The sequence below is a fragment of the Trachemys scripta genome, chromosome 11 (genome assembly GCF_013100865.1).
Source record: "Trachemys scripta elegans isolate TJP31775 chromosome 11, CAS_Tse_1.0, whole genome shotgun sequence".
Classification (NCBI taxonomy): Eukaryota; Metazoa; Chordata; order Testudines; family Emydidae; genus Trachemys; species Trachemys scripta.
Window position 1 is genome coordinate 17,933,775 of NC_048308.1, and position 27,657 is coordinate 17,961,431.

The window sequence follows — 27,657 nt, forward strand, 5'->3', positions numbered from 1 at the left end:
GAGTTAACTTACATTGTTATCAATTTAAAGACACTAAGCCCAATTCTGTTTGTTCTATTGGTTTAGCATTATAAAATACACTGGTACAACAGTAACAAGTTTGGATCTCATTTTCCCCTAGTCACTAGTTCTCATCAAGGATAACAACCTACTCTTACTGTCAGCTCATAGAGCTAATTTCTTAGCTTTAGTGGTAGAAGTCTGTGATTGATGAAGAAGGCCCTGAGCAGAAACCTGTGATGAGGATTGTTACACATCCCGAATGGATTCAATGGAGTTGAACTGGTCTAATGAAACAGATGGCCCACTGATGTGTTGTTGCATGTTTCATCAGGACTTGTTAATAAAATTATTGCTGTTAGATTAGTGGAACCATATAGATTTATTTCATTAGTATTAATTCGTATATGTTCACATTCAGTTACCAACTAATGTAAATATTAATCACATGAGTAAAACTAATAGATCTTTGTTTTTTTGTTCTAAATTCAGTCTATATAATTAGAAACAGTTCTTCCATTTGGATTCCCCTGAACTGCTTGTTTATTTAAGCTGAGCTATTTTGTTCCTCATAGTTCAAAGGAAATTAATGGTAGTGTTATCAGTGGCCCTTGAAGCGATATACAGAATTGTACCTATAGTCTGTAATCAAATCACCCCTTCTCTTTGTTAAACCAAATAGATTGATCCTCTTGTGTCTGTCACTATTAATCTTCTCTAAAAGGCCCTCCAATTTATCAACATTCTTCTTAAATCGTGACACCAGAACTGGACACAGTATTCCAGCAGGAGTCACATTAGTGCAAAATACAGAAGTAAAATAACCTCTCCACTCCTACTCACCCAGGGAGCTCATGTTCAGCTGATTATCCACCATGATCCCCAAATCTTTTTCAGAGTCACTGCTTCCCACGAAAGGCTCCCCCATCCTGTAAGTATGTCCTACATTCTTTGTTCCTAGATGGATATATTTTCATTAAGCCATATTAAAAGGAATATTGTTTACTTGCACCCAGTTTACCAAGTGATCCAGTTCACTCTGTGTTAGTGACCTGTCTACTTAGTTATCTATGTGTCATTTGTGAGCTTTATCAGTGATGATTTTATGTTTTTTCCCCAGTCATCAATAAAAATGTTAAATAGTGTAGGGCCAAGAACCAATCCTTATGGGACCCCGCTAGAGATACCCATTCGATCACGATTCCCTGTTTACAATTACATTTTGAGACTTATCAGTTAGCCAGCTTTTAATCCATTTAAGATGTATCATGTTAATTTTATGTGTTTCTAGTTTTTTAATCAAAATGTCATGCAGTACCAAGTCAAACACATTACAGAAGTCTAAGTATATTACAACTGCGCTATTATCAACAAAATTTATAATCTCATCAGAAAAAGATATCAACTTAGTCCAACAGGATCTATTTCATAAATCCATGTTAATTGACATGAATTATATTGCCCTTCTATAATTCTTTATTAATCACGCCTCATATCACTCCATTATCTTGCCCAGGATTGATGTCAGATTGACAGGCCTGTAATTTCCTGGTTCATCCCATTTATCCTTTTTAAATATTGGCATAACATTAGCTTTCTTTCAGTCTTCTGGAACTTCCCAGGTGTTCCAAGACTTATTTAAAAGCAACATTAACAGTCCAGCGAGCTCCTCAGCCAGCTATTTTAAAACTCTTGGATGCAAGTCATCCAGACCTGCTGATTTAAAACTGTCTAATTTTAGTGTAGGTGCTGTTTAACATCCTTCTGAGATACTAGTAGAATGAAAAGAGTGTTATCATATGATATGTCTATATCACATGCCTTTTTGCCCAAATATATAACAGAAATATGTATCTACTTTTTTGCATTATTATTATTATTTCTACCATTTCCATTTAGCAATGGACAAATGTCATGTTAGGATTCTTTTTATTCCTAATATACTTTAAAAACTCCTTCTTACTGTCCTTAAATCTGCTGGTCATAGAGATCTCCTTGTGTCTCTTTGCTTTCCTTATCAATTTTCTACAATTCCTAGCTTCTGATTGATATTCATTACTATCAACTTTCCTTTCTTCCATATGCTATATGTTGTTGTTTTATTTCTTATAGCTGCCTTCACTTCTCCTCCAAACTAGGTCAGTTTACTAACCAATACAGACTTTTTTCTCAGTTGTAGGATTGTGGTGTTTGGGGCATGGAGAAAAGTGTCCTTAAACCATTAGTTTATCATTCACGTTTTTCCAGAATAAATTATTCCTCTGAGTTGATTTGGCTCATAATTGTTTAGCTTTGGAAATTGGCCCTTTTAAAGCACCAATTTTATGTCACTGATCTGGTCTTTATTCTGATTGCACATTATATATGTGATCAAGTAATGATAATGTGTACCTAAGTTGCCACTGATTTTTAGATTGGTTTCTCTTTATGAGACAAGGTCTAATATAGAATTTCCCCATGTTGGACGCAATACTTTTTGAGTTAGGGAATTTGAGATATAATATTTAGAAATTCCAAGGATGTTTTAAACTGGCAGCCTAACTTCCAGCATATGTCACTCAGATTGAACTCCCCTGTGACTATACAGTTTCCCCCTCCTCTACATATTATAGTAAGGAGCCAGTCATCCTGTTCCCTAGTGTGATTTGATGGTCTGTAGCAGATTCCAACTAATATACCATTTTGTGCTTTATCTGGTAAGCATAAATAAGCATTCAAGATCATTTTCTTTTAAGTTATCAGTGACTCAGAAATAGGTAATGCCATTTTTACTTAGACTGTCACCCCCCTCCTCTTTTGCCCACTTGATCCTTCCTAGAGAGGTTATAACCATTTATTTTAAAATTCCAGTTGTGTGACTCATTCCCTGCAGGTTTCAGTAATACTAACAAGATCAAATTTATGCTCATAAATGAACAATTCCAGTTGCTCTTGTTTGTTACCCAAGTTCCTAGCATTGGTGTATAGGCAATTAAAGAATTTCTTCTCTTCATGTCCTTTGGTTCCCTGATCAATTTTGTATTCAGCTTCCTAATTTTGTGCTGAGTACTCTTATCTTCCTTTTTCTTTAGCCTCCTGTTCTATTATTAGTTTAATAGACTCCTGGCTACTCCAGCCAACCAGTCCCTGAAAAGATTGGATCCCCTGCTGCAGATGTGGAATATACAGTATACAAAGTATACAGCCCTCTCTGTCTCTCCATAGAAGGTGGGTCAATGTTCCACAAAACCAAAACCCTCCAGCCTACACCACATATCTAGCTAGCAGTTCACTTCCAGAATCTTCTGCCTTCTGTCTTCCTTTTCTTGTGGGACAGGAAGGATCTCGGAGAAGATTGCTTGGGCATTCTTCTTTAGCACGCTCTGAGTTCCTGAAGTTATCTATTATCTGTGAGATATCCTATGATGCAGTGTCCTTAGTGCCGATATGAACCATCACTAATGGATTGTTTCCTGTTGGATAGGTTTTTGAAGTCAATCTGGGAGTCACGTCTCCTTTTTTGGCTCAAGGAAGGCAGAACACTGTCCTGTTGTCTGCTTATCCTTTGAAGAATGCTATTTCAATTCTTCTGAATATTGAATCCCCAAGAAGAATCGTATGTCTTTCTTGGATGGTTGGAGAACTCTTTGTGGACAGGCTTGATTTTTTTCTTACAGGTTGAGTCAAGTTGCCATCAGTGTGTCCCATATAGCTCTCCATTCCCTTTGACCAGGTGGATCTTGAGAAGTATCTTCCACAGTTCCCATACTGAGGACCTAGTATTGATTGGAAACTTCTACCTGTGTGGAATTCCTCCTGGTCCTCTTCTCTCTAGTGGCCACAGCCTGCCCATTCTCATCTATCCCCAGCTATATTGCATTTTGGAGTTGCCTAACAAGGATAGAACTGTTAGAAGTTTGTTAATTGAAATAATGAAATACGATAGTGTGGATACAAATGAGTTGAAAGCCAATTCAATAATAAGTGTATCGGTTTCAAAAACTGCTTAAGAAAGGGTGTTTATTTTCAAATCACTTTAAAATCAATGGATTTCAAATCAATTTAAAATCTCATGGAATGCTGTTGGCACTTTTGTTTAACATTGTGTTCAAAAAATTTAACATTAGCAGAACACCCACCAGGCAAATATCAGTACTTGTATTAGGTGGTAATAATGTCATATAGAGCCAATATTAAAGGCTCAACAACAAACTATCCCAGTGCAAAGGAAAAATAGTAAGATTAGCAAGAGGCCAATATGACTTCCGAGATGAAATTAGATTTTTATCTTCACTCCCATTTTGCTATGGCCAATAATACAACTTTTGATAATGTTCAGAAAATCTTATTATATGTAAACTATAGAATTAAATATTAAAATTAGTATATTATTCAATATATAGATATCTTTTTTGTTTGTTTGTTTTGTTTTGGGGTGTGTGGTTTTTTTTTTGGTATAGTGTGTATGTATGTTGCTTCCTAAATTGCCTGTGCTGGAAGTCAGTAGCTAACATCTGGGATTATCATGCATGTCCAAAGTGGACTCCCTTCAACCTGCTGGTTGATGCAGAGACCAGCTGCTTGAGTCTTCCACCAGACAAGCTGGCTGGCTCCTGTAGGGGAGAACCACCAAACACTCCCCCACCCCCGAAGTCTCCCACAGGGGAGACAGACTAACTAGCTTCCACAATTCTCCCACTCTAGAGAAGCTGGTCTAGTGGTCAGCCAGGCCAGAAAAAGCTGGCTTATTCATTTGGGACTGAAGACATTTGGGAAGCCATCTGGCTAGAAATATTTTATTCACTGAATTCCAATAATGGGACATCCATAAACAAGCCTTTATACTTTTAAGCCCCTCTGAGGATAGCTGTTTATCACATTTAGATTTTTGCAAAGAAATGTGTATCCACTGCAATCTCTGAACATAGGGACCTCAGTATATGAACCCCTAAGTGGTTAACAAAACAAATAGTAACTGTCTGCAAGGACAAGAGCAGGAAAAGAAAATTGTCGTTCTGCTTCCTTCGATGGTGAAATATTGTTCAGTCTTGAGAACTGGTTCTGCCTTGGCATTATTCTACTGGTACAGCCATCAGGATTTATATAGTATCTGTAGGGAGGGATTATCAGTTTATCACTGAAAGCAAAATAGAATAAGTTGGACTTTCAACACTATAAAGTTTTCACAGTTCAGAGGTCTAGTGAAGGATCCCAATTTAGCTGTATTGGAAAGAAATACCATTGATTTCTTCAGTTTTATTTGTTATATTCATATTCCTTACTACTCTCTAATGCCATGATAGCTCTTTCTGTTATAAATTTAGGTCTTTCTCTAGACCTCACACTTGTAAATACTGTTTAAAGACTTAGCCCATTTTGCCTCCACAGATCAATTGATAACCTTTCTGGTTAATCCTACTTTGAAACAAAGCACTTTTTGTTTCTTTTGATAATCAATTATCTGGGCTGTCACACAGCCAATAAAATTGATATTTCACATCATTTTAACAGAGCTCCAGTTCTGCGTAAAATGTGATTTACTAAAATGTATCACTGGCAACGTTTTTTTCTTTTCATAATTCATTATAAATTGCTTTGAATGGCAGCCTCTTTAGTTGGTGCAATAATAGTAGTGAGATATCCCAGGGGTCCATTTTTTGCCCCTATATTGTTTATATAATATAAGAATACGGGGCATGCAAAATCCGCCACTAACACAGAAAGTGAAAGAGTAGCACATAGCAAATGATGAAAAACAACGACTAATTCAGATGGCTTTGGAATAATAAATGAAAAGGCTGCTTAATACAAGCCAATATAAAACTATAGATCTGACCGTAACAAACTAAAATAGAGTATGTTTTAAGTGGAACAGTCGTGCAAAGAGTTACAGTAGGAGCAATTGCAGAAAAATTACTGCAGCTGTCACCCTTATTGTCTGCCTCCAGTTTAAAAAAAAAAAGAGGGACATTTCAATGAAAGGAAGTCGAACTACTATTATTGGAACACTGCAGAATCAGCAGGTTCAACCTTTGGCGTGGGGCACCTTGCATAGCTCAGCAGTGACAGATGTAGAGTATTCAGAAGCAGTGATTGATGGTATCATAGGGCCAAGCTTCTCCCTGGCCCCAAAGCATATGCTGCCACACTCAGTCCTCAGCAAAGAGGTTTACTCTCTTAACAGAGCAACAGAGGGTCCTGTGGCACCTTTAAGACTAACAAAAATATTGGGAGCATAAGCTTTCGTGGGTAAGAACCTCACTTCTTCAGATACAAGTCTCTTAACATAGGTTAACAAATATGCAGAAAATAGTCTGAACTCTGTCCTTGGCCCCAGGCTTCAGGCCACCCCTCCCAGAGATCTCTGGCAATCAGCTGTACTCTCTTCCTGGAGCAGCAACCACAGGGCTACTTCCCTGAGACTCTGGCTCATTGCACCAGGGACCCACCACAGGAGCTAACTCCATGTCAGTGTGTATTTCCCTCCCAGGGCTCAGCCTATCTTAGTGCTTCCTCCCTCCAGCTGCCAGGTGTAGCCCAGCCCTCTTTAATTAGTTGGATTGGGCTCACCTGCTCCGATTCAGGGGAGCTGGGCTTAGTCTATCCACGGGGGTTTTGGAGAAAGTCTAGCTCTAGCCTTCAACTGCTGTGACTGTCACCCTGATGTTGAATGGGGACATCCTTCTTGTTAAAAACTCAGGCATAATCAAGTCTATGGTGAGATCCTTTGAATATGATATTTGCTGTATGCATTGGCTTTACACTACTAGAGCTGAGTGGAATATTTCCACTGAAAAACATTTTTATTAGAAAAAGAAGAAAAATCTGTGAAACTGTTCTTGGAACTGTTTTCCATTTTCTGACCAGGAAAGAGAGGGTGATTCAGTGGTTAGAGTGCTAGCCTATGATATTAACTGTGATATTAATAATATAATAGTTTTATGCTGACCAAAAAGCAGAAACAAGAATTCTAATTCTGAAAAGCTCCCTTCTGAGGAAGGCAGAATCTGAAATTAATAAAAACTCAGTATGTAAGTTCAGGTGAAAACTTAAAAGTCAGGTACCTCATAAGGAATGCAGAGGGGAGGGCTGCTGAGGAGCACATGGTTAGTGTGAGAACCAAAGGGAACCTATCCAGGTTGCTAAGTCTCTTCCAGCACAAGAGTATTCACAAGCCCCCATGGAGATCACCAGATGTGACTGTCAACCAGATAGATCATGTGAGCACATCTTAGAGATTGGCATCTCCTTTGAGAAATATCAGAGTTGGCAGTGAAGTGGATGTTGGCTCAGATCATTATCTTTTAGTTACAACATTACAACTCAGATTTAAAAAGATCCCAAAGGCAGACAAAAAGAGTATTATAGCAATAGAGCAGTTCCAGGACAAAGAAAAGCAGATCAGATTCCAAACTGCCATTTAGCAGCCTTTCCAGTGTTTTACAGGACCAGGCTGATGAAAGTCTGGAAGAAGACTCTAGTCTCTTTAGCAGAGGAAGTAGTGGGCCAACAAAGAGGGCAGAACAAAGATGACTGGATTACATCTGGACCATGGGCAGCGATTGGTGAAAGGAGAGATCTCAAGGCAAAAAAGGAACAATTCAAGACACAGGCAACACTTTCAGAGGTAGATGTAAGATATAGAGAAAAAGGACAAAGAAATACAGAAGAGATACAGGCAAGATAGAAATCCCAGGGTTCAAAGAGAAGGCTGCTGTTGCAGAAGCAGTAGCACAAATTGGAGCCTTCAAGCAACTCTACAGAATAGTGAAAGACCTCTCAGGAAGAACCAGACTGTCACAGGTGATGCCCTCAGGAACTATGTGGAGGTCTCAACTGGCTCTAGGTAGCTGGAACTGGGTTGGTTCTCTGCCACCATGTATCACTAGACTTCACAGGGCTGGCACTCCCCAATCATATGCTAGGTCTCACAATAGCTCGAAGTCCCCCTTTGTGTAGGTAGTGGGAGCCCAGGCTGTGCAGCTCCTCTCCTAGCTACAAACTCAAACAATCCAAAAATGAAACCAAAACTAATCCCTTTGTCTCTGAGGAAGCCTGTTCCCTCCCATTGAAGGACTGAGCAGTCCTGGTTCCTCATTGGCCCAGCAAAGGGTCTTTATAAATCACTCCATCCAAAGCTCCTCATTGGCTTTTCTAGGAGTTTCCAGTCTATTCTGCCCCTGCCCCTGACCCAGACCCTAAGCAGGCTGAGAAATTATATCTGGAGGTTCTGGAGCCATGGTTGCTATAGTCCTGGAGGAGGACCCCTATAGGCTAAGTTCTGAGTTCCAGGAGCTATCAGACTCCAAAGGGGAATACACAAAGGAACATACAACCTACTGCATTCACTTTGGTCTTTATAGCTGTGATTTCAGCTTGTCCCACCTCAAGTTCTCTCTCACAAGAGGTCCCTGAACAAATTTGGCAGAAAACACATCTCACCCTGACAACCTGGTCCAGTCTCCTCAAAGTCATGAAGTTCTAGCCTGTGATTAGCTTTGAAAATTCTGCTTTAACCAGCACTTTCCTTCAACTGTCTATTGCTGTAACCACAGATGATATGGGCCTCAAAAACATCAAAAAAGTGAAAAAACATGAGGCAAGTCTTGGGGAAGTTGTCCTGTCTACACCTCTGGAATTAACAGCCAAATTATATCAAATGGCCTCAGCAGCTGCTATAGGCTTCAGCAATCCATAAAAATAATTAATTACCTAATAAATCATTCACTCACTGTTCTCACACACGTCCTTTCTCTAGTTCTCAAAATACATTCAAATAGATCTCATAACAGCTGTCAGCATAGTTCTTTCAGAAACAAAAACTAAGGGACTGGTTAACTGGGTAAAGGTGTTCATGTCCTTTACTGTGTGAGAGTTCACAACTTGTTTTCCATCTCAAAGCAGAAAGTTTGCTTTGCAACTTCAATATAAAATCCATTTTAAACAGAGACAGTTTATGTTTATACTGTTGTGTTCTCATATGGGCTGTTTCTCCCACATCAGTACAGAGTTAGTGCTGCTCTGTGTCACTGGCAGTTCCTTGCTACTGATAGTGGTTAAAAGGCACCACCTAAGGATGACCTGTGTGTTTATTTCCATCTTCTCCAGACTTACAGAATGGCAGATACTGGTTCTGGCTTGTACATTTTGGCTCACAGTGTAGATCGGGGTAGGCAACCTATGGCACACGTGCCGAAGGTGGCCCGCAAGCTGATTTTCAGTGGCTGCCTGGGTCCTGGCCACCGGTCTGAAGGGCTCTTAATTTTAAATGAAGCTTCTCAAACATTTTAAAAATCTTATTTATTTTACATACAACAATAGTTTAGTTATATATTATAGACTTATAGAAAGAGACCTTCTAAAAACATTAAAATGTATTACTGGCACATGAAACCTTAAATAAATGAAGACTCGGCACACCACTTCTGAAAGGTTGCCAACCCCTGGTGTAGATAGTGTTTCAGCTGGTGTCATGCTAGCTTCATAGGATTCAGATTTGACAATCAAGTGGATTGTTTTTCTGATACATTATAATAAAGTTATTTTGGGAGATGAATATTTCCTTAAGACCGAATTGTGCCTGGCTGTTCCAGATATAGGCAAGACAGGGAGGGTGCAAGAAACTCACTCTTGCATTCCTCTGCAATAATTGGCAGTCCCTTTCCCCCCTAGAGTACAGAGACTTGTCTCTGAATGAACAAATGAGCTGTTTCCATGACCATTTGGCTGTCTTGGTCTCTGTTATTGGCCCAGGATGCCTGCCAATAGGACCACATTAAATTAGCTCTAGCACAATCAGTAAAGTAAGAAAATCCAGTATTTTATAGTGCAAAGAATGTGCAGAGGGGGTAGGCAGGATGAAAACACTAAAGGGAAAGTATGGAAATGAAAGGGCTCAGAGATAGAGCAGAGGTGTCACTCAGCTGTTTGTGTCACCATTTCCATCACTACATTCTCTGCGGTTATCACGAGTGGACCTTCTGATCTGGTGGCTGATCTTGCAGCCAGTGATCTATTGTTGTGGCCAGTTCCATTCTATCATGGCCCCTCCCCCATACCAAATCTCACGTTTAAACCAAAATAACATCTAAAGACGTGAAAATGGGCGAATAAAAGTAGAGGAAGAATACAATTTGCAGTAAAATAAGCAAGAACACATGGAGGCAGCTAGTTCCATGCCAGTCACCAAAGACAGAGAACACCATGTACGTTTAGATCTAGGGTGCTCATGCAGTCCCCTAGAGCTAACTTATTTTTGCGCAGGCTCTTATAGGGTACGCAACTGCCACCTAGCGGTTACTTCCAATAGTTATTTATTTTCAGTGGAACTCTCTTCTTATCATGTTCTCCTTAGTATTATTCAAGTTTATCATGTCTTCCATGAGATTTGTTATTTTTTAAAATAAATCCTAGCCACTGTTAGCTCTAGCCAATACTGCCATAATTAAGTGTCAAGAAAAGTATCTTCACCATACACGGATTCTTCTCTTGATACCAGTGTAACAACTGTTATTGTTAACTGAAGTTATTTGTAATTCTCCCCTCAATATTTGTAACACTTATAATATCTTCTCACTTTCTTCTGTCCTAGGGTACATCTACACTACAGCGGGGAGTCGATTTAAGATACGCAAATTCAGCTACGTGAATAGCGTAGCTGAATTCGACGTATTACAGCCGACTTACCCCGTTGTGAGGACGGCGGCAAAATCGACTTCTGCCGCTTTTTGTCGGCGGCGCTTACTACCACCTCCGCTGGTGGAGTTAGAGCGCCGATTCGGGGATCGATTGTCGCGTCCCGACGGGATGCGATAAATCGATCCCCGAGAGGTCGATTTCTACCCGCCGATTCAGGCGGGTAGTATAGACCAGGCCTTATAGAACATTTCTAGTTAGTCCTAATATAGAGTATTTCTAGTTAGATGATTCTCAAACTGTTACAAACATTACTCTGAGAAGTTTGTGAAGAAAAGAAAGATGCACTTTATATCATATCGCTTTGACTAAGATGTCTTTCCTGAATTTTTGTTTTAGGATACATTGAAGAATCTTGTGTAATTCCTTGTCCATTTGATTGCAAACTAAGTGACTGGTCTAGTTGGGCCACTTGTAGTTCTTCTTGTGGAACTGGAATGAAAATTCGATCCAAGTGGCTTAAAGAAAAGCCTTACAATGGAGGTCGTCCATGCCCAACACTGGATCTGAAGAATCAGGTGAGGTGTATCAAGTAGCCAATAAAATATTATCAAATATGTTTGCTTTGATCAGTGTAGTGTAAGGAGCCATTAAATAAGTACTGTTCTCAACCAAATAGCTTATGGATAGAGTTTATGGTTTCTATAAAGTAGTTACTGAGGTAGCTCCTCAAATTTCATTTTGATATCCTTCGAAGAAAAACTCCAAAGTATGATTTTAAAAAAATCTTCCATGCCTTAAGTTAATGTTTTTGATCATGTCTGACTTGATCATTTAAAAAATTGGTCTTCTTTAATTGTTTTTAAGTATTTCAAAAGATAACATTTTTTTGCTAATTAAATCTTACTGGTTAGAATTGTGCAAACTATTACTATTTATTTTTTAAAGGTACTATAAAGTTACTATGAGACAATTACAAGATAATTTTCAGGAATGTGCACTAATGCATGTAAGTAGAACACTAAACTATTTCGGATGGAAAATTAGGAGGAAAACATTTCTTCAGATAATATGGTAATTTAATACAGTGAAAGGAGATTGTCTATTAAAGCTGACATCATAATATATAAGTAATACATCTCTTATTTTTTATTTGTTTCCAAAGAGAACCACAACAAAATCATTCAGCATCACTATAAATTCTCCCTTAATTTTCATGTCAGGTATTTGTAAATGTTCACCTTTACTCTATCTCACCCCTGGAGGCAGCCATCTAATTAAGAAGGCAAGGTTAATACAAATCTCTTGTAAGAGGTGCCTTTGCTGTCCTTTAGTTTACTATAATTGTGTACTGTCAAATACAGTACCTGACATAATTCCCTGGAATTTCACACTCTTGAGCCCATCATATCCAACACGAATTCAGATCCTGATTTGCACGCTGTACCCCTCTAAAGAGCAGGGAGAAGTACATCCTGGCACATTTCTGCACTAGTGGTTAGATGTGTGTCTGACAGCGGCATGGCGGATCTATACAGAGTGCATGTACAATGGACCACACACCTGTGTGGGTGGAGAAGAGCGCCAAACACAGCCATTACTCCTGTGCATATCCAGGCCCTGTAATAGCATTCCTAGGCCATTTGTCTGGGGTATCCCAATTTGCATGTGACTGAGAATTCTGCCCCAACTGCCATTGTTGTTGTTATTTTATTATTTGTATCACAGCAGAACCCTCAGAGCCCCAGTTGTGGACCAGGACCCCATTGTGCTGGCCGCTGTACAAACACAGAACAAAAAGACAGTCCCTGTCCCAAAGAGCTTAGAAGTTAAATACATATGTTGCACCAGCAAATTGCTATTTACTCATTCGTTGTAAGGCCAAGATTTACCTTTTAAATATTAGAGTTTAAATTCATTTTAATTGTAAATCAGGTTCATAGGATTTCATTGTCTTCATTTTTCACTCTGAAAGTCATCTTTGTAACCTCACTTTGGGCCAAAGTTGCATTCAGTAGCGCCCATTGAAGTGAATGGAAGGCACACACAAATCTTCACCTCACTGAAAATATTACTGTCGCATGAGTGTTACTAAAATACAGTATTGATTAAAGCTGTAATGAATGGAAATGCCCTGTACTGTTAATCTGCATCTGTTTAATATCCAAGAATGGCGTTATAGGAAAAAATACCATGACTGAATTATTACCCTTAAAAAAGTCAACATTTTAGAAACAGCTACCTGAATAATGTTATATGTGGAAACAAGACTAATAATGTTTTCATAACTATTTTGATTGATTTTACACACTTGTACCCTAAATCAAATTGGTAAAGTATTATTTAAAGTTTTTCCTTCTCTCATATCTCAGTAGGTGCAGTCTGTCAAAATTAATTGGCAAAGGGACAAAAACACATATATGTGATGGAACTTTGCAATAATGTTATTTGTTTAGGTCTTTCTTTATCTAATACCCTGCAGGTCCCACAGCTAGAGGAACCACTCATTTAAATTGCAACTGGGGCCGCAGTAACTGCATTCTGTATGACAGTTTTGAAAGCCTGGATTCGAAGTGGCTTAATGTTATTCACAATTTATCCTTTTCTCCTTCTAGATATAGACAACCTTTTAAATCTTTTTATTGCTTTCTATGCATTGAAAAAGAAAGGTGGCAGTCTAACAGTAGTGTTAGGTTCTCAGGAAATATAATATGAGAATGCAGGTAAGGTTCATTATATCCATACCTCAGTGCTTTCCCTTAAAGAGCAGGCAGATCACCAAACAAGCAAAATGTTATCCTACAGTAACTCATACTGCGACAATGAGCTCCTTTCATAATGAAAAGATATGAACTCTTGCCACCCAAAGATACAGTAGATGATGTCTATTAAAAATAAATATATTTTTATAAAGTTTTCCCTGTCCTTGCCTATTAGATTATCTAATTTCAAACCCCTTTTAAAAGGCATTAAAGGAAAGAAACAGTCAAAAGTTGAGAATTATTGACTTTTGGGGATTCACTGGTGTATAATCCTTGCCAAGAAACATGACTGTTCATGATCTAAATGGAGTTGAGCTTTTTTGCCTCCTAATCTAGGCATATGAGATGTGATCTATAGCCCTTTGGGTTCACTAGAAAGACTCCCACTGACTTCTCTGTGCGTTGGAATAGGCCTATGAATGGAAGGTTCTAATGTCAGAAGAACTGCATCAAATTCTCTAGTTTTCACATGGATAATAGGCACACCTGTAAGGTGGCATGAGGTTAGGTTTCTATCTGTGATGATCATGATTAGTCCCAAAATAGGATTTGTATTTCCCAACTGATGGTAGGGAAGACCATTTGGATTTCATACATTCACAAATTTTAAGGCCAGAAAGGACCATTGTGATCATTTAGTTTGATCTTATTTATAATGCTAGCTGTAGAACTTCACCCAGTAATTCCTGAATCAAGTCAAATAACTTGCGATGAGCTGGAGCATAACTTTTAGAAACACATCAAGGATGAAATCCTGGTCCCATTGAAGTCATTGACTTCAATGGAGCCAGGATTTAACCTCTAATCTTGATTTAATGACTGTAAAATCTGAAGAAGCCATCTCATCCCTAAGAAAGTTACTCCAATGTTCTAATCTAGATTTGTCAAACTTCAGTTTCCAGTCATTGGCTCTTGTTATACCTTTGTCTGCTAAATTAAAGAGGCCACTACACAGAAATTTTCTCCCTATGTAGAAACTTTCACTGTGATCAAGACAACTCTTAACCCTTCTTTTATATTAGGTCTATAGATTAAACATTTTTAATCATTAGATCATTCTTGTAACTCTTTTCCAAACTCTTTCCAATCTGTCGTTTTTGAAGTGTGGGCACACGAACTATAAGCAATATTGCAGTAATGATCTCTCTGATGCCGTGTACTTCTGTTCAATATTCTCCTGTTTATACGTCCAAAGATCACAACTGTCTTAGCCACAGCATCACATTGGGTGCTCATGTTCAGTTGATTATCCACCAAGTCCTCTTTTGAGTCGTTGCTTTTCAAAATCAAGCCCTAGAGCCGGGCACAGAATTGTAATTCATTTTGCAGAGGTTTTCCGCTTTTCAAAATTTGGTTTAATTCAGATATTCCAAAATACCAAAATTATCTGAGGAATGGAATGGGAGCCCAAGCTACCGAGCAGTCTTGAGCCTGGAAACGCTGGCTTCCTAGAAGCCCACCACATGGATTGCTAAGGAGCTGGGTAGGCAAATTGGCAGGAAACCTGCTTGGTTTTCATCATAATTTCATTGAAATTGACGTTTCCTCATAGAATGCTTCCATTTTGATGAATCAGAAAATTTTGACCAAAAAAACCCTGTCAACATGTTTGCAGTGAGCTCTATACAGTCCCTATAAATCTGATCTACATTTTCTGTTCCTAGCTTACATTTAGCTGTGTTAAAATGTATGTTGTTCAAGTGAGGCCTGTTTACCAACCAATCCAGGTCCCTCTGTAGATCTGACCTGATTTTATTATTTACCACTCTACCAATTTTTTGTCATATGCAAACTTTACCAGCAATGATTTTATATTGTTTTTCAGATCACTGATAAAGATATTGAATAGTATTGGGCCAGAACAATTTCCTGTTTGACCCCTGTAGGAACACCCCTATTGGATGACGATTTCTCATTTACAATTATTTTTAGAGATCTGTTTTTCTAGCTTCTACTTCTAGCCCTGAGATACTTTTATGCCTTTGTCTGCTAGTTTAAAGAGCCATCTGATAACTTCTCTCCATGTAGTTACTGATAGACTTTGATCAACTTGCCTCTTAACTTTTTCTTCAATAACCTAAATAGATTAATCTTCTTAACTCTCTTATTATAAGGAATGTTTTTCATATCATATTAAATACAAGGTTCTTATATCGCTTTCTTCAGTGTCTTCCAATTTTTCAACATCATTTTAAAAGCGTACACACCCGAACTGATGTAATAGTCCAGTAATGGTGTCACTAATACTTTATACAGAGGTGATATCACCTTCCTACTCCCTGCTTGATATTCCCCTGATTTTATTCCAGAATATTTTGACCAGGTCTCTAGGCTCAGGTTTCTCATTGGAGATTGCAGAAGAAACTTGGGTTCCAAAGTTTTAGGGGAGAGGGAGGGATTTTAGCATCTGATCCCATGACATGTTTTGTGCCCCTTCAAGTTATTGGGTACCACTAAATCTTATAGGACCTGAGGAGACACTGCACCTTACAGGAAGCATTCAGCAGCTCATGATATCGGCCATTAGTCTGTGCCATAACTTCTAACCATCTGTCTGTGCCATAGTAGTTTGTTTTTTCTAAGTGTGGAGACCTGTCTCATAGTAAACCAATTCTCTAATACTTATAATAAACTAATTCAGTGAAAAGTCTCTGCCTCTCATTCATGGAACCAGCTGAGAATTACAGATTTGGTGGAATGAATCAGATCCTCATGGATTTCTGCTATGGTTTTGTGTTACTTTCTAATACATCTTAGATTAAAAAACAAAATCCTTGTGGGCTGTGTGTGTGAGGTATTCTAATCTAATCATTTGATCTATGCATCTTATCATTTAAATTGCTCTACATATTTCCCTGTGAAATCAGTTGATTAATTGTGGCATTTTAAAGAAATTTACAGCCAGTGTTTTAACACAAACTTATGTGATATACTGTATCACTTTGATTTTAGGACCCAAAGTGCTAGAAATTGTTTTTGCAATACCTTCAACACTAAATGGACACAACATGTAAAAGTTCAATATCATTTTTTTATAAACAGATGATTGGATTATGGGGTTAGTTGCCAGATATTCTCTGCTATGCTGTGCGTGTTAGAAGTTGCATAACATTTACATTTGTACCTTTTTGGCCCTTATTTAAATATACAACACAGCATGCAATTGCTAGGCTGTTCAATATGTAGTTCTACATGATGGAAGGTTAAATACGAACTAGAGGGGGTATATAGCTTGAATATTTTTATACGTTTTTGGGATTACTACAAAAATGCATCTTATTTTAAAGACTCATGAATTCTAAGGATCATCTCTTTGTTGATTGCTCAGAAATATATTGTTGGCAAGTTGATTTTCCCTGCTGAGAACAAATAACAGCAAATATTTTATTTCCTGCATTCTTTAACATTTCTTGTGTATATTTTACTACATATTCTTTGCAGGAATTGGTAGTCTTACTAGATCCAAATATAGTAGGAAAATATTCTGGCAGTTAAAATTTATATTTTGCCTTGATTTAAAATGAACATGTTATCCTCACTGACATTTTTAAGTGTTCACTCCAGAAAAGACAATGGATACATTGGAATATGAGAAGTACAATTACCCTTACACTTTACAACAGATCTGCTTCTTCTGAAATATATCCTATACAAAAAAAGAAAAAACCTACATGAAGAAAATGTTACAGTTTTGAAGCAGAGCGATCAGAAGTTTGAATATGCCAAAGTTAAGGCAGCTTGAATTTTTATATCCTCTTGTCATTCTAGAAAATGATAGAACTGTTTTTCTAAAGTTTTCAAAAAACTTTTAGAAAACATTTAGAAAAAAATGTTTTGGGGCTAACAACAAATATGCCAAATTTCAGCCCCAAAGATGAAAATATGCCAAAGTTGTCAGTTTCTGAAAGCAACCTCTAAGAGATAAAGGAATGAGCAACCTTAAATAATAGATATTACCACATCCTATTGTCTGCAGTCTTGCTCTTACTGCAGAAGTCCCTTTGATATATAACTGTCATTGTAAGAATCGTAACTATAATGGAGCAAGATGTCATGTCTTATCTCGGGTCAACATATGGAACAAGGTGCATACTTATGTATAATCAGGCATTCTCAGGAAACAATGACTTTCATGCACAATGAAGGATTTGAGAAGCAGACAGAGAGCACTGCAATATTTTCCTCTTTTTCTGCCATCATCCTGTATACAAATCCTTATTTGCAAGACCTGGGTTAAAACCTCTTGCATGTATCTGTCTGTCCACTGGTTGATTGTGACTAGTAGATAGATTTCATGTTTATGCTCTTAATTTTGACTGTGTCCCATGCAATTGGGGTCAATTTCAGGCTTACTCTTTTCTTCAGGTAAGTGCATGATTAGGGTCTTTAACTATGTCAAAAATATCTGTAGTAAAGCACTCACTGCAGTACAACCTGTCTGGCTTCTGCAATCAGTTCTGCTCTAACAGAAATGTAAACCAGAATTGTGCTGGTTGCACTCTTCCGCAACTCCTTTCCAAAGGCACAATTAGGTGGATCTTACATTTTTATTGGACTGGAGTTCTATGGAGCCATTTCTGTGCTCTGTAAAACTATTGTATCAATAACAATAACGTTATGCAGTTATTTATATGCTTCTTTTATCTACTATCTGTAGTATATATGGACTGCGGTATACTGCTGACCAGTAAGTAAAAGAACCATCATTGATATTGATAGATTGCTACACTGAGAACCTTGTTGAGATGGGAGAAATAAAAACTGCAAGTTCTGGCTTTGCTTAACCAGGGTAAGAAACCTTGTGTTTTTTGCCACTGTCTCTGCCATTGTACTTTCTTTGATTTTCTTCATGTCAAATTCAGTTTCAGATACCTAAATCCTGCCCTTAACCTCAATTTCTCCTACAGAAAAAGAGATGTTTTTCTCTTATTTCCAAAGTAAAAAGATAGGATTATAGTACAGATAGTATTTTTTCCAATTTTAGTCATTTTTAATAATATAGAAAAAATTATTTGTGTGGTTTTTTTCTGCAGCTCTGTGGAAAAAATTCTCAGTGGAAAAAAAAACCTGAAAAAGCCTGTATTCCATGCAGACTTTTTTTCTAAAACTAAAATGAGTTTTTGAAGTGAATACAATCTATTTTCCATCAGGATAACCATCCACTTCCTGAGTGGAGAAAGAAAGCAAAGCCTGACATTTGTAGGCTGCCTGTTAGACTCCCCCTTCCTTTTGAAAATGTGAAAGCAAACCTACATCGAGAACCCCATCAGATTTGCCAGTTTCCATGAAGACTGCAGACTTATCCTCTGTTGGATATGTCTGTACAGTGGTCTGTGTAAGGCTCTTTAATTCCCAGCAGCCACAAATTGTGCATTCAGCTTCAATAAGCTATTTTCAAATGAAAGGATTCAAGGATATAAAGATACTTCGGAGGGAACCCAGAGTTCCCACCAAGGATTTTGCTTTTTTCATAATTCTGACTTGATTTTCATAATTCTGCAGTCTGCTTGGAAACTGGTAAATCTGATGGGGTGATACAATGTTCTTGGTGTAGGTTTGCTTTCACATTTTCTCAAAGCAGGGAGTGTAACTGTTTTCTATTGAATAGGGGTATTGCATAGGCCCATTTTCATGCATGAGAACTAATTTTCCATGCAAAATTGCCCAGCTCAGCAATTTCTTGGGAAGTACACTTGTTTCACTTTATACTATATGCAGTTTTTTCACACTTCCCTATAATTATACCTATTAACTTTCAAGCTCTGTAGTGCCTTTTAGCTGAGCATCTGAAGGGACTTTACAAACCTTAGTTATGTCTCATAACACTCATCTACCTCACAGTAATTACTATCTTCACCTTACAAAGGATTAGACAGAGGCACAAATTGGCCCAGTGTTACACAGGGAACCAGTAGACGAGCCAGGAATAGAACCTAAAGGTACTAACTGGCAACCTCTTGCCCTACTGACCAGATTGCATTTCTCCATTTATTAAAATCACTATAAAGTCTTTAATTAAATGTGCATTCCAAGAGTTTTTGTTGTTGTAAAAGGAAGTTGTATATTTAATTCTCTATATGTTGAATTGAAAATGTGCCAGTAATGGCATCTTCTGATTGAAATTCTGTGTTGGCTTTTTTGAAAGAAAAAAACCCTATATCTTTTATGACCATGCACTAGAAAATGCAGTAACAGAGTAGGAAATGTACTGAGATTGTTTTATTCTGAAATGCCACTAAATGGAAAGCCAGACGTAGAAGGTCAAGTTGCCCAATAGAAAAAGTATTATCATTTTACCTCAGGAAAAGAAGTTAAATTAGTTTGGGCAGTATTTTTAAGGAAAGAAATTTGGCTTGTGCCAAATCTCTAGTGGACAGTATGTCATGTTGCAAGACTGTGTGTCATAAATCAGTGTGACAATGGCTAAGACTGAGGCTGAACTTACTCATGCTTGTCTTTGTATTAGGAGCAAAGGAGCACAATAGGATTGATGCCTTAGTTATTCCTTGGCAGCAGATTTAGCCTTTTTAAAGGAACGAACAGGAAAAAAAAAAAGTTTTCTAATGTTTCTTTGCAAAGTCTTTCCAGTGTAATATTCAATACCCCGTGTCTCTGTATTCTGGAGAACAAACAGTCACACTCATTCTGAAAGGTAAATATTATGTTACATAGTTAAAATCATGCTAGTCCAACTATGATTTAGACAAAAGCAAGAACGTGCCAAGTTAAAGATGCCAATTTGTCCTTAACTCACCCGTTGTAGTCTAAGTTGGTGGTACAAGACTCTGAGGACCATGGGTAACCTTTTCTGTACATATTATAACAGATATGATAGTTTTATCTAGAAATAGGGTGAGCTAAAGAGAGCGAAAATGTATGAAGTCCTTTGCTTTGGTAAATTTAATTTAAGATTGTAGGATTTTTTTGTCTTTGTCTTTATTTTCTCATATAGTTATATATATAAAAGAACAAAAACAATTCTAAAGATTCTCTTACTGACAATGTAACCATGCTTGTGTTGTAATGGCTACAAAATAGGGGTATGTCAATTCCTTTGGATCATATTCTAAGTCAACCAGAACCTAACAGAAATTAATTATAATTCTTTGCTGTTCTGTAAGACCTTCCATCCAAGGACTCCAATTTTTTTCCACATATAAATGAAATAAGCTTCACAACCGTATTAAGAGGCTGATAAATATTATCCCCACTTTATAGCTTAGGAAACTGAGGCATGTGATGTTCCCAAGGTCTCCTGATTCTCAGGACTTTGCTTTTTTGACAATACCATCTTTCCTTTCCATTGTCAATTTTTTAAACATTGTTACATTATTTTATATAGGTAAAAATCTATGTTTTGACATTTATCAGGTCTTCGGTGTTTTTTGAACCATTAGGTTATCTTTGGAATGGGTCTGATTCATGCTTTCATATATTGGTGGAGAAAGTTTCACTGACCTCAAGACTTATTCTCACCAGACTTTTGCTCATGAGGATACGAAACAAGGAGAGCAAGTTAAGTCAGAAAGAACACATCTTTATACCCATGATTGGGCTTATGTGATGTGTTTCCATTCACATTGGCAGATAAACCATCATGAATGAAATGCATGCTGTTCAGAAACAATGGAGCAGTTATTATACCCACTGGCCAGCTGCTCCTCATATGCTAACTTCAGGAACCAGCAGGAGGACTACATGCTTAGCTTATTTCAGCAAGAAGTTAGTATGAGGGATCTCAGGGCATGCTGAGGTCACATGTATCACTGCCATGACTGATCCAGTGGAGGAAGCCAGGAACTGTGATATGAGTGCTCTCTCTGTGGTAACAATATCACACAATCCTTTCATTCAGGAGAACTACTGGAGTGCTGCTGCATTCAGGGCCATTTGCGTCATCTCTGCCTGTAGACACTTTCACCATTGGTTAATAAGTAAGAGTTTGACCCATTCTATTTGTTCCTTTGGACAAAATACAGTGTAGATACAAGGGTATTTAAAGTTCCTATTGACATTCTAGTCTATTGGTTCTGTGGACCCTGCACCAATTCAAATGAGCCAGTATAGTATCATTGTAGAGCTGAATATTGTTCAGTTAAAAGTATTGCAGTATTCAAAATGCAGTGTCTTTTTTTTTTTATGGGGGAAGAATGCAAGCTGTGAGGAAGAGGGAGTCATTTTGGTTAAAGGCCCCAATCTACAGTGAGAAATAAATTCCCATGGCATATTTATGTTTAAAGTGAATATTCCTCTATATTACAAAGCATGACTTTTAATTACACTGCCTATATAAGATTTCCTATCTTTGTACAATACAGAAAAAACATGATTATGTTATCCTGTAATGAAACTTTTCTACATTAGAATATATCCTTACTCAAAGTCCCATTTCTTTATAATACAGCAGGATACTGATTTTATGTATAGGCCACTGGATGACCTCTTCACACCTATATCAGAAAGACCATTGTAGCTAGGGCAGATTTTTTTCTAATTTTTTTTAAATTACATTGTTGATCAAGAAAGCATCAAATATTAATAAACCCTCCCCAAACATCTATTTTATTATCTAGTCTATAGTTACAATACAATGTAATCAATCTGATCGATATTTTAAAGTAAAATAAGCCATCTCTACAGCAAGGTAACTTTGACTCCTATGAAATTTAAATTAAAATAGCAAATTAATAAATTTCTGACTAGCTAGGCGTTTTACAGAAATTACAACTGACCTTAAACTATACCTTTTCAAATCTAATGCCATTTATAATGTCAGGAAGGATAAAACAGTCTGCACAAAATAATGTTCTCAGCAAACTTTTCCACATTACAGGATGCCTGAATAAATCCTCCCATTGTGACTTGAGATTTGACTGTGTAAGAAGTCTCAGTATAATTAAAAGGTGATTTTTGTAGTAGTCTATAATGTCCCATTTTGGTTCTTTGTTCTGTCTCTTAAATGGTTCTTGCAAGACTGCTGGACTTAAATATGACATATGATATCTCTTAAGGAATGACTTCTATATATAATACATATAGAATATGAACATATAGAATATGAATATGAACAAGTATCATTTACCTTGTCAGGTTCAATCATGATACAATGTAGTCTGATATTCAGATGCTTCAGAGAAAGACATAACAAACAAACATGTGACAAATCTGCAACTGGTGAGCTGATGTCACTTGTTGTAGTTCCATTGACTTCAATGGAGTGATGACAGTTTTCACCTGCCGAGGATCTGCCCCATGATGAACATAGTCAATTGTGTAATGTTGTATGTGCGCACGTGAGTGTGTGTGTAAGCAAGAAAGAGACAAGTGTGAAGAAGTAGACCCCTGCAGGTGATCAAGTATTACCCTGAAGAATTTGAGTTATTGCACTAACCTTGCACAACTGCTGCTATTGCTAGAAGTCAGGAAACTATCCAACTGTTTTTTCTAAAAATTCTCCTGTGGCATTGGTTGCTTCTATTTAATTGTACAGTGGTGACTATTAAAAATGCAATGCAATTAAAAAGTCACAATGTACACACAAAGGTATCTGAGCTACCACATCTTCTGTCCCATGCACAGAGGAAGACTGTGGGATATCACATGCCACTAAGTGGTAATTGTAGAAAAAGACTGACTTTTAAAACTGGCCCACGCGTACTGTAGTATTGGTATTTCCTTTTACTTATTCCAAATTTGCTAACCATCCCCTTCTTATAAAAGGAGAAACTCATAAGTGTTCATTCAGCCTTTTATTCATTTGAAAACCTCAGTTAAGGTCTCTCCAGCTTTTCTCCTTTCCATGCTAAATAAACCTAGTTTTTGCAATCATTATATTGTAGATATGTATGTTAGTACTTGGGCTGAGATTTGCTAGAACACTGCAAGGGACTTAATCACATCTTTTCAACTCATTTTAATGGAAGACAAGCGGATAAATTCCCTCTACTGCTTTGAAATCTCCAATTTAAGTTCTGCCGTGTGGTGGTTCTTCCCAGGGCCGGCTCTAGCTTTTTTGCTGTCCCCAAGCAGCAAAAAAAAAAGCGCCGCCCCCAACCCCCCCCAGCCAAGTGCCACGTCGCCCCCCCCGCCGAGCGCCACGCGCTGGAGCCCACTCCCCCCCGAGCGCCACACCGCCCCCCCGCCGAGCGCCGCCAGAACCCCCCCAGAGCGCCGCACCCCCACCGAGCGCCGTGCGCCGGAACCCCCTCCCAAGGGCTATATCTCTCTCTCCTACGGTCCTGGGATGCCAGGGATGTCTTGGGATGCTGATGTTACCATGTCTAATGCATATTCAACAGGGGTTTTTCCCCTCTTCCTTACTTGTACTTCCTTCCCTTACCAATGTTAAGGTGTCCTCCTCCTGTAGGTTAGTGTATTTATGATTTCGCCCCATTATCATATACAGCAATTCATTGCCATGACATTCTTGCGGTCGGATGTTCTGTCCAAAACCTTCCAGAAGCTGGTGTCAGTTCATGTTTTGTGGTTGGCTGATGTCATTATGCACAAAATCCCCCCCTACACTCTACTTCCAATTCCCCAAAACTTATGAGTTACCTAAGTTTATCTATGCCAAAGTTAATAGGCCTCAAGCCTCATGCTAACTGCTGAAGCCAATGTCTTACAGGATACAAGCCTGTACATTCCTTGCATTACTGCTGAATATAATAAAGCAGAATATAATGCAAAGCAGTGAATATAATAGAGGTAAGCTGGCCCACTGGGCTACTGGCTAAAAATGAATCAACAGAGTTAAGACTTTGATTTAAGGAAGTTATATTTCACCTGTAATCAAGATGTTGAAGGGAGCAGATTAATAAGAGATGGAAGTGGAAAATAGTGGGGTCGTAAATGGTGAAATCATTGAAGCAGACCAATAGTTAATTGTACAAAGGCATTCCAGAGCTGGAAAGGGGAGCAGATAAAAATATGGGCAATTCTGTTGTTATAGGCACTTAAATTACTGTTGGAGTTGGGAAAGCCAGTTAAGAAAGCCAGAAGAAGCCCCTAAAAAAGGAGACACAAAGGAAAGTTTATCTTACACACTTGACAGATTTTGTGCGTCTTCAGTTAGGACCAAGGAATTAGCTTTGGTTGGCTGGTTTTGTTTATCTTAAGCAAAAGGAGAGTTTGATATAAATTATCTGTACTTCCAGTGAATGGATGGAGTTTCTTTAGCATCCAGAGCAGAGAAGTTCTGTCTGTGTCCTACCTGTCCTCCTAACAATGTGACTCAGTACTTTCTGATACTCAGCTTGTTAACAATCAGTGAATATATATGAAATTAAGTTGTACTAGTCCAAAATAATGAGAATGAACATGAAGAAATAAATTATGCTAATTCATATACCCAACACTTAGAAATTTTACTAAAAAGTCAGGTATGCACTCATGTACAGCATCTGAATTAGTTCCATTGTTAACATAAAAATGATTAGTTTTGCCATTTCAAGTAGATAATGTTGCTGTTATATTCTCTTTACATTAGTACTAATTAATACTTTTATCTTACAGAGATTTATTGTGTCCATTACCCAAAAATGAATCCACTCATGCTTGTTTAGTTTGCTTTGTCATATCCATTTAGTACACAATATTATTCTCCTTCTGTGTTGTTCTTTTGATCTACTTTCCCAAGACTGCAGCATAAAATAAAGTGAAATTGAACGCTTTCTATCTCTTGATAACTCATCATATGACTATAGATTGTTCCTCACTTGCCATCAACTAAGCATGCACAGTTAAGCTAGCATCTGAATATTCAACTTAGACATCTTTTTAGATGACAGTATCAGGATCATCAGCCTTAACAGGCTGCTAGACAGAGAATTGCATTATGATTTTGGAGTTGCAAGCCCAATTACAGCTTTTTGAGGGATTGACATGTCTTTCCTGTATCAAAGATGTTGATTAAGTGCATAGATTCTTCTCTGTAGATGAAATTCACTCCAGTTCTAAAGATTCCGGGTACTTGGCTTCTGTGTGAGGGTAAGAGTTGGGGAAGGGAAGGGAAGGGAAGGGAAGGGAAGGGGAGGGGAGGGGAGGGATAGCTCAGTGGTTTGAGCATTGGCCTGCTAAACCCAGGGTTGTGAGTTCAATCCTTGAGGGGGCCACTTGGGAATCTGGGGCAAAATCAGTACTTGGTCCTGCTAGTGAAGGCAGGGGACTGGACTCAATGACCTTTCAAGGTCCCTTCCAGTTCTAGGAGATGGGATATCTCCATTATTATATTATATTATATTATATTATATTATAAGACGGGGAAGTAAAATCCACCCCTAAACTGCAGTAGAATGCAGAACTTCTTCAGAGCCCTCCCATAGTTGACATTTCAGCATTTGTGCTAGAAAAGCAGTCATGTCATCTCTGCATCAGTTGCACTCATTTATTCCCATACAGTTTGGCTGAAGTCAAGCATAACATTTCACTCAGTGGTTCTTTAGGCTTGTAACCTAACCTGAGCTGTTCTGCTGGATAATTATCATCATCCAACATAAACCACCTGTTGTATCTTATTACTTAAATGTATTGTGAGATTAGCCTGTTCTGGCTTTTACTTCTTAGTAAAGGCAGTTACTATTTTGCCAGAGTTCAGTCCCTATATGGCCTTTTATTGTTAATATAAAAGGTTACAATTTAAGGATTCACATGTTTGAAAAGGACAGATTTGGTTAATCCACACTAATTTACTGTTAGATAGCTAGATATTGGTTTGTCTTATAGATAAATATGTTGTAGGGTGTAACCACAGGTCGAGAAACTAAAGAGAAGTGGATTTTTATGCATTAATGAAATGTGAATGAATAGAGATCGTCTTGTATAATGATGTGTATTCTGCCTTGTCTCATTTTATGTACTGTGTACATAAATCAGCACTCTCTCATAGTCTGTTGTGATTTATTGCTCAATTAAACGTAAGTTATGAGGGCTTTTAATCATTCTATGATTTATGTTACTTGAGTCAGCTGTTTCCAGTGTTTGTGTCTTAACCATATGAGCATTATTGTATTTAGGCAGCACTTTCTTGAATCCTTTCTGTTCTCCAAGAGATGTTACACAAGACAGTGTCACAGGGGTTAGAAATTGCTGTATGGAACATGACAAGAACAAGATTTATTTTCTGCATTTCAAGTCCTTAACTCCAGAAATCTGTGAACTTTCTCCCACAAGTAGGACTAGTTGAGTCTAATGAATTGTGAGCATTCTTCACATGATAGGGCCATGCCAAGCTTTATTTTATGATGGCCCAGAAAGTCATAGAGTTTAAGCCTAGAAGGGACCACCCGATCATCTGTTCTGCCCTCCTGTATATCAGGCCACCATACACTTACATATTAAAACCAACAACCAATATTAGACCAAAGTATTACAGGCCACAGGAGACTAGACTATTATGTTCTACAGACCAAGAATAAAGAACGAGGAGTACTTGTGGCACCTTAGAGACTAACAAATTTATTTGGGCATAAGCTTTCGTGGACTAAAACCCACTTCATCAGATGCATGGAGTGGAAAATACAGTAGGAAGATATATACAGAGAACATGAAAAGATGGGAGTTGCCTTACCAACTCTAATGAGACAAATCAATAAAAGTGGGCTATCAGCAGCAGAAGGGAAGATCACATTTGTAGTGGTAATCAGGATGGCCCATTTCGAACAGTTGACAAGAAGGTGTGACTAACAGTAGGGGGGAAATTAGCATGGGGAAATAGTTTTTATTTTGTGTAATGATCCATCCACTCCCAGTCTTTATTCAGCCCTAATTTGATGAAAGTTTATGCCCAAATAAATTTGTTAGTCTCTAAGGTGCCACAAGTACTCCTGTTCATTTTGCTGATACAGACTAACATGGCTACCACTCTGAAACCAGACCGAGAATAGGAGAGACCAAGGTGCATGAATGCCTGAGGCCCCTGCAATAGAAGGGAAATGATTAAGTGAAATATACCCAGATAATCCCAGCAAGAGATACGAACTCACATACTGCAGATGAAGGCAAATCTCCCCCTGCCATGTCAAGGTCACTGCCAATCTGTCTTGGAGGAAAGTTTCTTCCTGAACCCACACCCTGAGCATGTGAGCAAGAACCAGCCAGTCAAGCACCTGAGAGAGAGAGCGCGCTCAGGATGACCTCAGAGCCCTGGCCCACCCCATCCAATGTTCTGTCTGCTTCCATGGCCCTCCCTGATGCTTTTTTGTGTTTCAAGAACTTGACAATTACTGGTAATTATTGTGCAAACTGATATTTTCATGAGGTTTTTGAAGAGGCTAAAATTGAG

At 38.1% G+C, this 27,657-nt stretch overlaps 1 protein-coding gene across 2 annotated transcripts in view; it reads left to right on the plus strand.

Moving 5' to 3' along the window:
- THSD7B (thrombospondin type 1 domain containing 7B) overlaps positions 1 to 27,657 on the plus strand; it is a 491,576-nt gene that overhangs the window by 374,459 nt on the left and 89,460 nt on the right. The window contains exons 15-16 of one of the 2 annotated variants that reach the window (XM_034786451.1): positions 11,014 to 11,192; positions 15,708 to 15,713. In XM_034786451.1, coding sequence (XP_034642342.1) covers positions 11,014 to 11,192; positions 15,708 to 15,713 — 185 coding nt within the window. The remainder of the gene's footprint in view (positions 1 to 11,013; positions 11,193 to 15,707; positions 15,714 to 27,657) is intronic. The other variant, XM_034786452.1, reaches the window with a different exon arrangement.